The sequence below is a fragment of the Gadus macrocephalus genome, chromosome 14 (assembly GCF_031168955.1).
Source record: "Gadus macrocephalus chromosome 14, ASM3116895v1".
NCBI classification, from domain to species: Eukaryota; Metazoa; Chordata; class Actinopteri; order Gadiformes; family Gadidae; genus Gadus; species Gadus macrocephalus.
Genome location: NC_082395.1, coordinates 4,779,273 through 4,790,451, shown reverse-complemented (window position 1 = coordinate 4,790,451; position 11,179 = coordinate 4,779,273). Strand labels below are relative to the sequence as shown.

General features: G+C 45.9%; 1 protein-coding gene across 1 annotated transcript in view; it reads left to right on the top strand.

Annotated features, from left to right (window-relative positions):
- The window catches only part of LOC132472515 (cortexin domain-containing 1 protein-like), a 14,317-nt gene extending 4,591 nt beyond the window's left edge, over positions 1-9,726 (top strand). Inside the window, exon 2 of the mRNA XM_060072166.1 lies at positions 8,503-9,726. Within this exon, the coding sequence (XP_059928149.1) occupies positions 8,605-8,790 (186 nt within the window). The 5' untranslated portion in view covers positions 8,503-8,604 and the 3' untranslated portion in view covers positions 8,791-9,726. The remainder of the gene's footprint in view (positions 1-8,502) is intronic.
- The last annotated feature ends 1,453 nt before the right edge of the window (positions 9,727-11,179 follow it).

Below are 11,179 nucleotides of genomic sequence, written 5' to 3'. Positions count from 1 at the left end.
TTTATTAAGCCTGGACTTCGTTAAGCCTGGTCTTCATTTAGCCTGGTCTTCATTAAGCCTGGTCTTCATTTAGCCTGGTCTTCATTAAGCCTGGTCTTCATTAAGCCTGGTCTCCAACAGGTCTCCAAGCCTAGCACTGCCTCTAAAACCTTTCATACCAGAAGGTTATTGGCGTCATTTAAAGAAAAAAGGGAATTGGTTAGGAGAGTAAATGTTTCGTAATTGTTTTTCAGACTTCCTCATTGGACATGTCTGAGGACATGTCTGAGTTGGAGTTTGTGTGTGTGTGTGTGTGTGTGTGTGTGTGTGTGTGTGTGTGTGTGTGTGTGTGTGTGTGTGTGTGTGTGTGTGTGTGTGTGTGTGTGTGTGTGTGTGTGTGTGTGCATGTAGATGTGTCTGTTTGTGCATGTGTGTGTGTGTGTGTGTGTGTGTGTGTGTGTGTGTGTGTGTGTGTGTGTGTGTGTGTGTGTGTGTGTGTGTGTGTGTGTGTGTGTGTGTGTGTGTGTGTGTTGTAGTTGTCATTTTAGTTACCCACATCTATTTGGACAAGTGAAACAGAAGAAAGCAGAAGGACACCAGAAGAGGATAATCTTATTAATACTGTCTAAAAGTAAGCAGTGCTTATAGCCCTACTGTTTAGACTTTTCCATTTCGCCTTGTGCTTTCATGTGTCTGGGCACTTTTCTTTGTATTTTGTTAGTGTTTGTTTGTGTGCGTGCATGTGTGTGTGTTTGTGTGCTCATGTGTGTGTGTGTGTGTGTGTGTGTGTGTGTGTGTGTGTGTGTGTGTGTGTGTGTGTGTGTGTGTGTGTGTGTGTGTGTGTGTGTGTGTGTGTGTGTGCATGTAGATGTGTCTGTTTGTGCATGTGTGTGTGTGTGTGTGTGTGTGTGTGTGTGTGTGTGTGTGTGTGTGTGTGTGTGTGTGTGTGTGTGTGTGTGTGTGTGTGTGTGTGTGTGTGTGTGTGTGTGTGTGTGCTGGAGCAGGAGATTCAGAGGGGATAGGAGCAGCGAGGGATGACTGATCGTCAGGCAGACAGCCTTCTGGCCGACAGTAGACATAGAGCCTCTGGATCAATGGCCTATTTAGAAATGATTAAAGCGATCACTATGAGCAACAGGGCTCCTTGATGGATCCTTAGAGGGAGCATTACTCTGGACACAGTCAACAACACCTCACACGGCACCTCATCCTAATTGTGACTGCTGCTGTTTGTTCATGTCAAACTAATTCTAGGATTTTGTCGACTGGCATCAACGAGTGATGGACTGGCAACAGTCACACCCATAACTAGCATCATCGGCTGGCAAAGACTCCCGACTCCCACAGCCAACACTAGGCAGTGAATGAGCCACATTGTTCTCTCCATCATAATTTGTACTATTTAATTGAATCTACTAATCTGTGTCCTGGCTATATAACACTATATGGGGCAGGGAAGTCTAGGGGCCTTGATGTTAGATGAGTCACAGCTGAAAGGTTCGGGGCGTGATTGCCTTGAGCAAGATGTTTAACCCCAAACTTGTTACACGCCACACAGATACACACAGGTACACAAACATACACATGTCGTATGGAGATTAGATGAATAGTGAGCTAAAAAATTGCTAAATAACTAAATAGTAAGCCCTCATATGTGACGTCTAGTGAACCTTCTATAAAATCCGTAATTTCCCTCTCTATGTGTCTATGTATCTGTCACTCGATAGTCTACCCGTAAAAAACGATTACAATCTCTGACAGCTCATGCAGCAGAATGAGATGCAAAACTAAACCGAAAGACAACAGATCTAACAAAGTTTTCACCTATCGTCGTGTGGAACTGATGCTACCCCTGCATACTCCTCGAGCATATCGGACCCTGGCCACAGCCATGCATCTCCAGGTCAGACCTGCATCTTTCAGAAGGGCTTCACCTTATGTTGGTCGGAGAAGTGAGCTGTTCTTTACCCCTTAGGGACCCGCTGAACTTTACACCCCAAACAATAAAGTCATGAACAACAGAAGAACAGTGGGTTGAGGTTCCAGTTCATGCCTTCACTTTGCAATCATTTAAGAAGTAGGACACTTTTAACTAGCCTGGTTTAATGTTTTTGATGGCAGGCTTGAGGGGGATAGTGGGAATAGAACAATCACTGCTTTAGATGAACCAGCTCTGTAATAGTTACTGCCTCATCTTTTAGGTATACTGCCTACTTTGGTCAGCCATAAAAAAATAGAACAAGAAGGGGATTCTTTGTACAGAATTATGTCATTACTTTATTATGTAAGTAGAGTAAGAAATACTACGAATAATTATTGGAAGGCAATGTGGCCCCTTGCTTGCGCACACACACACACACGCACAAACACACACACACACACGCGCGCAGACACTTTTGGTTTTCCCTCTGCTAAAAGCTCTGTTCTGCTTAGACTCCAGAAGTATTGTGTGTGGGTGTGCGTGTGTGTGTGTGTGTGTTGGTGTGTGTGTGTGTGTGTGTGTGTGTGTGTGTGCGCGTGTATATGTGTGTGTGTGTGTGTGTGTGTGTGTGTGTGTTTATATGTACGTGTATGTGTGTATGTGTATGTGTGGATTTGTTTGGGTATCTTCCTGCGTGTGTCTGTGTGTGGGGTGCGAGAGAAGAGAAAGAAACTGAAGAGTGACCATGGTGTGTGTGTGTGTGGGGCAGGGGGGGGGCTGGCATTTGGTGCCCCTGTAGGACAAAGTAAACGGGGCATTAGCGAAGGAGAGGGTAGCTCGAGTCAGAGGGAGAAAATAACAATCTGTTCAGCGAGCTTCATTCGTTTCCCATCTGGCTCCATTGTACACAGTGGGAAGAGGGAGTCATTGAATGTAGCGAATACGACAGATGTGTTGTTCTGCTTAGCGCGTTGCTGTCTCCTCCGCCCTGTCGCACTTCCCTTCCCTCGGTCCTCACTAGCGGCCGGCTCAGGACTCCCCCAGTCCTTGGTTCTCTGTTTTGGCCGCCCGTGTTTAAACTCTTCCCATTTGGCATTGTGACTATCTGTTTGTTAACGTTAATTATATAATGTTGGAGGTAAACAAGTCAGTATTGCGGTCGATTTCAACACACTGAACTCATCTGACGTCTGTATTTCGCAAGAAATACATTTGGTTTTTTAATTTATATGAAAATTGATGCATGATTCAGTTATGCTTTCTGGATAACCTATATGTAAAAACTAATAATGCGCAATTTTAGTTTTTCCCTATTATTTTCAGATCCTTTTGGTTTTGGGAATGAAATGCCTACCCCCAGAGTAACACTAACAGATGGGTTTTGATCAATGGGGGTTACCAGCCAGAACGTAGACTCCCTCCCCCCCCTTCTCCACACTCTCCTTTCCGTTCAATTGAAAGGACCCTTGGCGATTATCACCCAGCTTGGCCCCTAACTGAACCGGCTCTGCGGTGGGATTTCATCACTGAGAAACGACAATTGGCTTAAAACCGCTTGTTCAAAGAAACCATTCCAATGTTTGACAATGCTGTGTGTTTCCTACGAAGCCGAGAGGCAACTTTCAGCGGACTGTTATTCACGGCATAATTCACTTGGCTCTGAAGGTTTGGCTGTACAAAAAAATGATATCCTTTTTCATTTTCTGTTTGCTCCTGCCCTGGCCTCCCTTTATATCCCTTTATACTGTATTCCACTATTTGGTCGACATCCAATGAACAAACTGTTCCCCGAGTCTTTCCGTCTGTCTGTTTAGCATTTATCTCGAATGACCTAGCGGTTGAGCTATAGCTGCAAAAACAACCTCCTGAGTAAACTAGCTGCGACTGTGATCCTCTCTGGGTGCGGATCAGTGGAAACGCTGACATTACCGCGCGTGCCTGCTGTCACCTGCGAGCAGACAGAGCAGTATTTGAACAGCCTCCCTCGCCAGTGTTATTTAATTATGGCGCCGGTAAGGTCTTCAGCAGAAGTGCTGTGCCTCGCCCGGGGACACCTGCTAACCATTAGTCTACCATTTTTCGGAGCTTCATGCCGATTGGATGCTGGTGACATGTTATTAACCCTAATGATTACCGTACCAGTGGTAGCCAATTATATTGTCATTCTCCCCCTGGCTGTCCAATCAATCATCAAATAAAAAAAAAATCCCCCAAAATCTTCTTCGTTGGTAAAGTTTGCTTGTGATGTGTGTGAGGTTGTGCTGATTCATATACCAAAGTCACCGCAACCTAGAAATGGTTGAGAATTCGGCCTACCTTCTCGCCTACGGAGTACAGAAACAGAACTCATCTTATGTAACGATTTACTCCAGATTCAAGCCTCACCGATGAGGAGTGAGACAGAAGGCTGCTATTAAGGAGCTCCAACAGCAAAAGAATACTTTTAGCACACATAGTAGACTTAGAAAATAAAGCCCTTAACCACAATCGCTGCCCGAAACCATTGGTCAAGGTATTAATCCTTTTGCGAGAGGACAATTCCGCTCTTTAACCAAACAAACCCTCCTCATTTGCACACACAGATGTTTACATTCAATTTCTCATTGACTTTCTTTGCCACGGTATCATGAGGAGGAAGAAAGACAAAGCCTTTGTCCCCAGCCTGGGTCGCCTGCACATTTTTCATTAAATTGCTAATGGGGGGGGGGGGGGGGGGGGGGGCGGCAGAGTCCTTGAGAACGGCGGCGGTGATCCCACAGTGATTGCGCTCCGTTCAGATGAGAGGGCTCAGACGCCAGGAGGACGATGGGCCCGCTAAGATAGGAAAAACGTCTTTTTGTGTGTGTGATGTGGGCTATGTGTAAGGAAATTGTGCTGACAAAGAGAGAGGGGCCTTACATCCCCCGGCGGAAGGCCCCCCAATCAAAGGGCCTTTTGAACGACAGAGAGCCGGAGCCCTGCGGGGGAGGGAAGGGATGTTTTATTAAAGTGGATTACCTTTCTCGTTACTCCACCGCCAACGTGTAGCGCTGTCTGTGATCCTCCTCCCCAACCCCTTCAAATGTACCCCCTCAGCTGGTACAACCTGCCTGGGTGGGGGGTGGGTGGGTGGTGGTGAAGCCCTTAGTGGATGGTAGTGTATAAGAAATACACTCAAAGGAATTCTCTCTATGGATTTCTATGTTCACTTCAGTCGGCGACCATCAGTATAACATGTTTGAAATATGTTTTTATTTAAAGTTTGATTCCCGGTCTCTCTTGTCAACGAGGTGCAGAGCCAGAATGATGGGTACCAGAATAAATAAATATAAAATAATATTCACCTATTCAATACAGTTGAAATAAGGCCAGGCTCGTACGGCGAATGAGACCTCAGTGCTGTTTACTCAGCAAAGTAAACAGCTTCATTCATCATCATTATTGAGTCGGTTGCAATATGATTCCTAGAGTCTAGACCCTTTCACAGTGGCGCTATTGTTACATAACACCACACTATATTGATATTGTACGTGTATTGCTTAAACATTATTTTGGATCTGCTCCATTTATGCATGACAATTGTGTGTTGTGTGGGTAGGGATCCACTGCATCTTAAGGAAAATGTTTTATTGCACTTATAAAAACCTTCCAATGCCATCTAAATTGAATTGTGTGGGTCAGTAATTAGACCCAAAAAGATAAAGTCCAAAAGCTAATTTGATAGAAGGTCTCTCTCTGCTGCCTGTGCTCAACAACCATCCATATTTACTGCAGTTCCCGCAGGCTCCTTCTTCAATCAATGCACCTTCCTTCTCAAAGCTCACCTTGCTCAGGGGTCATGGAACTACTCACCTCTCCTCTCCTCCCTTCCCCTCTCCTCTCCTCTCCTCTCCTCTCCTCTCCTCTCCTCTCCTCTCCTCTCCTCAGTCGGGCCTGCTGAAGGCCCCGACTGAGGGTGGAACATGCCTATTATCAAATGATGGACGATATGCAGGGTTTCAGTCACATATGGGCTGTTGGAGGGGTTTTATGCTCTGTGGGGGGTGAAGGAGAGCTGAATGTAAGCTTCTGATTAGAGAAACACGTTTTCTGTTTGTTGTATTTTAGGGATGTTTCTGTTTTGTTTTTGTTTTGTTGTTTTTTTTTGCATTGCTGAAGTGATGATGTGACAGTGATCTGTTTTCTCCTTGCAGTTGTGCAATAAAGGGATTTTAAAAACCAAACCAAACCAAACCAAACCAAACCTTTCCTCTCCGCTCCTCTCCTCTCCTCTCCTCTCCTCTCCTCTCCTCTCCTCTCCTCTCCTCTCCTCTCCTCTCCTCTCCTCCCCTCTCCTCTCCTCTCCTCTCCTCTCCTCTCCTCTCCTCCCCTCTCTTCTCCTCTTTACCCCTCTCCTCCCCTCTCCTCTCCTCTCCTCTCATGTCCTCTTCTCTCCTCTCCACTCCACAACTTTTCTCGTCAGGAAAAGAGAGGCGAGAATAGAGAGAGACAAGGAAAGATAAGGAGAGATGAGGGGAGATAAGGAGAGATGAAAAAGCTCATCATGAATTTATTTGTACATTATGTTATCGTTCCGTGTCTCTTTTATCTCTGATTAATTAATTTGATTGACAAGCTTGAAAAGGCCCTAAGCCATGGAAAATATAATCTATGCATAGGTCTGTGTTAGTATGCCAATATTCTGTTTTCCTTCCTTTGACTATTGTAGGAAAATCAAGTGAGTCTAGTTTGAAGAAAGAACATTTACATAACAATATTTGTGAATAGGGACTATGTGTACTATCGACTTTATAGCTAGAAGGAAGAGGCAATCAGTTGCAGGATGTTCTTCTTGAAGTATCCTGTTGGGTCCTTCGTTCCTGCAGGGAAGGCTGCAAAAGTACCACTTAAATAATACATCAGCAACATTTACATATAGTGTTACAACCAAAAGTAATTATATCTTTGGTTGTAAATACTTCCCTGTGAAATATATATTTGGGTTATGTATTTCATGCAGGATTTATCTTTTGGAAACGTCACTTATTCAGTACATGCTGCAGAAATAAAATAAAATACAGCCTTCAGATCATTAAATACAGATGTTATAGAGCCGGCCGGTTACTCTGTTCAACTGTTTACACTGCACTTTTCAAGGCTTTTTCAGCTGAACTTTGGATTTCATCTCTAATAAAAAGAGTGGGAGCAAAAACTTCTAGCAAACATTAATAACAGAGGACCAAACCTGTTACCTTGCTTTTTTTTTTTGTTGAAAGCTACAGTGTGAAGAATTTACTGGCTTCTAGCGAAATGGACTTGGCAGAAATGTAATATAATATTCATAAGTATGTTTTAATTAGTGTATAATCCCATTAAAATTAGAATTGTTGCGGGGGCTTTTCTTAGAATGAGCCCTTTCTAGAAAGGGAGCTGTTTCTCCTCCACGCAGCCCAACATGTGGCTCTTGAGAGGAAGCCTATTGAATTGGCAATCATAATCGCTATCTTACTTGTGGGCTATGGCCCACAGCGTTACAGAATAAATTGATTAATTAATTTATAAATCTAAGGATCGTCATCACATAACACTTGGCTTCTCGATGCAGTATAGGCCACCTTAGGTTCTCTTACGACAATGTAAAGTGAGGGGTGGAGGTCATCAGTCGGTTGCAATCTGCCGACTCCCCGCTAGATGTTAGATGCTAGATGCTAGATGCTAGATGCTAGGTTTACAGTTAACAGTAGATGGACACTGAGAGCCTTCTGCTCAGTGACAAATCACCACTCAAATTGACACAACGTACACAGCATTTAATTCACAGTTCCCCTTTTTTTTTTAACTTTTGTCGGCATTACCATGTTATGCCTGCGCATAAATAGTTTGTCATGCCGCTAAAAACATATTTTATAATATACATCGGTAAAATTACGTTTTGACATCACAGACATCACAGGTCAAAAGTTGTTCAGATTACATTGACATAATTTAAGAACAGATCAACTTTTGTTCGTTGACCATGTACCAGTACCTGATACTGTGGCCAAGCGACGCGATCCAGGGCAGGGCGCATTAATGAGGGCAGCGAGTCCCAGGCTGAGGCTGCAGCACGTGGGCCTGAAATGCCACCGCTCCAGGCCGGGTCCTGTTACAGAGGAGTGGTGTGTGAAGGGCACGGCCGTGGACAATTGATCTGTTTCCTTTCTGCAATGGGTCGCTTGGATTACGCCTCGATCCGCTCCGAGAGTCCATCCCGACTATGTGTTTTTATCACACACACATACCTTCACACACATACCTTCACACACACACACACGCACACGCACACGCACACACACACACACACACACACACACACACAGACACACACATACACACACACACACACACACACACACACACACACACACACACACACACACACACACACACACACACACACACACATACACACACACACAAACTCTCTGACACACACAGAGCTGACAGGATAAAATTGTAATAGTGGATGACTGCAACCGGGGGTAGGATTACAAATTTGAATATGGGTGTTGGCTGAAATATGCATCATATCTTTTTCTCTCCTCCCCTCCCCTCCTCTCCTCTCCTCCTCTCCCACCCTCTCCTCCTCTCCTCTCGCCCCCCAGGTAGGAGGAGGTCTTCATGATGGTAGTTGCATGTGAGGGCGTGTCTGAGGACTGCGGCCGGCAGAAGCAGCAGCACCTACCGCCACCACCACCGCGACAACCATGGAAGAGGTGGAGGGCACGCCGGACCCAGCCTTTGTAGACGTGGACCAGGGCTTGACTCTGGCCTGCGTGGCCTTCCTCTGCATCCTGCTGGTGGCCATGATCATCCGCTGTGCCAAGGTGATCGTGGACCCCTACAGCGCCATCCCCACCTCCACCTGGGAGGAGCAGCTCTTGGATGACTGAACCACGGGACACGACGGAGGAGGCGGTGTACGGGGTTGTGTCTTCACAGAAGGACCACGGTGTCCAGACGGCCAAGGAGGCCACCTTCATGGCCAAGTTCTCCCAACGCATCCCCGATTTACACGACCCGACTGAGGCACAGTGGAGCAAACATTCCTCCACAAACCCACTGAGAGAAGCACACAGCCTATTAGTGAGGTTCGGAGCTACCCCACAGACACCATGGAGTGGCCATGTGTTCGTGGAAAGCCACACAACATGAACGATGGCTCAGAGATGGCCTCAGTGTGGAGCAGGTTGCAGTCCTGACAGGAGCACTGCGGTGAAGAATGCACTTCCCCTTTAAGAGCTGGTCCAAATGCTGGAGAAAACCCACCGGGAACCATCCAAGCGAGTCCGAGTGAATTATGAGCCAATGTCAATGCCGTGGCTATCTTTCCCTGAGAAACAGAAACATGGGCATTACGTCATATGTTTGAAAAGCCCTGCAACGTTTTTTATTGTGTAATTATTGCCTGTTTTGTGATGCTGTAGGATGACATAATTCAATAGTTGAAGGAGTTGGCTAGCCGCTGAAAGGGGTGTGCGTGCCAAGCTCTCCTTGTGCCTCTGGGGAACGTTTTTGTACATTTTTTTAGAAAGGAATGAGGACCTTATACCGACGAGCATTCCTCAGTGTCTCTGAAGACTAAGCAGAACATTAGCACTGGGACAATCTCTGCATCGACGTCCATGCTTGAACACGTACAGCCAGTTGCAGGAACGCATGTTATAGCTGAGAGAAATGATAATGTTCCTCAATTCATTATTACCCCCACACACACACACACACACACACACACACACACACACACACACACACACACACACACACACACACACACACACACACACACACACACACACACACACACACACACACACACATATATACTGCCTTGTGATGTATGGCTAATGGCGTTATGAATGTTTATACCAAGACGCCTTGGCATCCATTCATTAATCCTCCTGGATGGGATCGGCTGCTTTCTAAGCCATTAGTTCAGAAAACAATGCGCTGTCATCCCCCCCATTGTTAGCATTTACTTTTCTGTGACTTATGCCGACGCGCCCCGAGAATCTTACTTTTACGAGACTAAAGTCACCCTGCATGTTATGAAGTGCCTATGCTCCAGCTAAGTCTCAGAGCAATTCTCAGCACCACCGGAAATTCAACCCCCTGCTATCCCCTTTACCTTTGACTGCACACTAGGCTCTTCCAGACATTGGGGAGGTTGCAACATAACACACATTGCTTTATTTTATTTCTGTCCATGAGGGAATAGTGTGAAGAAAAGTGTTTGAGGACAGGAGGGGGATCCATCTGGACGCCCATGGACGGGCTGGCAGGCAGCCGGCGACCGTAAAATGTTGTCCTTCTTTGGTACGTTAAAGGTGACATATTTATACCACCAGGTGTGAGTGCGATTAGCCGTTACAAGCCGTTTTGAAAATCTGCCAATCTTAACAAGTGGGCATGTCCACCTAGATGTATGACGGATAGATGAGCAACGTTTGCTACAATCCACTGGGTGGTCTGGTAGACTGATCTATCCAGCACACATCTAGCTGGACATACCCACCTGTGATGTCAGATGAGGCAGATTTCAATGTGGCTTGTAACGGCTAATCACACCCACACCTGGTGGTCTAATATGTCACCTTTAAGATGGGGACTGTTCTGCATTCAGTGTGTCAACAATAAATTAAAGGCTTGTTATGAATGACACGGCATATCGGAACAAGTCTGTGTTGTTTTTTTTGTGGCCGTCCTTGATTTTACTTATTTTTTTACCAAACATAATGGGCGCATCAACTGAACCTTGATCTCTGTTATTCTGCCAGTGCAGTTGGGCCATTTGAAATAGTAATGGGCTTAGCGGTCCTTCCCCCGGGGAGAGCTGACAGCAGCACGCCCCAGGAACCTCCACTTGTCCGTCACATGAAACGGCGCAGTGGTGCAAAAGCCCTTTTGCAACAGCTGTACTTAAGAGGCGAGAGGCATGTGTGATCCACATTTGGGCGCCCCAGTGTTTTGGAAGGTCAGGCTCAAGGAGCACATATCATCGTTATGGTAATTAGGTCGAAGCGACGCAGGGAGAATGCTGAACGTAGGGGGGAGCTCATTTGCATTTGCAGACGGTTCAGTTAGTCAGGTTAAAATCGGCACCACCCTCACTCTTGTGCTCTTGCTCTGCTGTCTCTCTCTCTCTCTCTCTCTCTCTCTCTCTCTCTCTCTCTCTTTCTCTTGCTCTCTCTCTCTCTCTCTCTCTCTCTCTCTCTCTCTCTCTCTCTCTCTCTCTCTCTCTCTCTCTCTCTCTCTCTCTCTCTCTCTCTCTCTCTCTCTCTC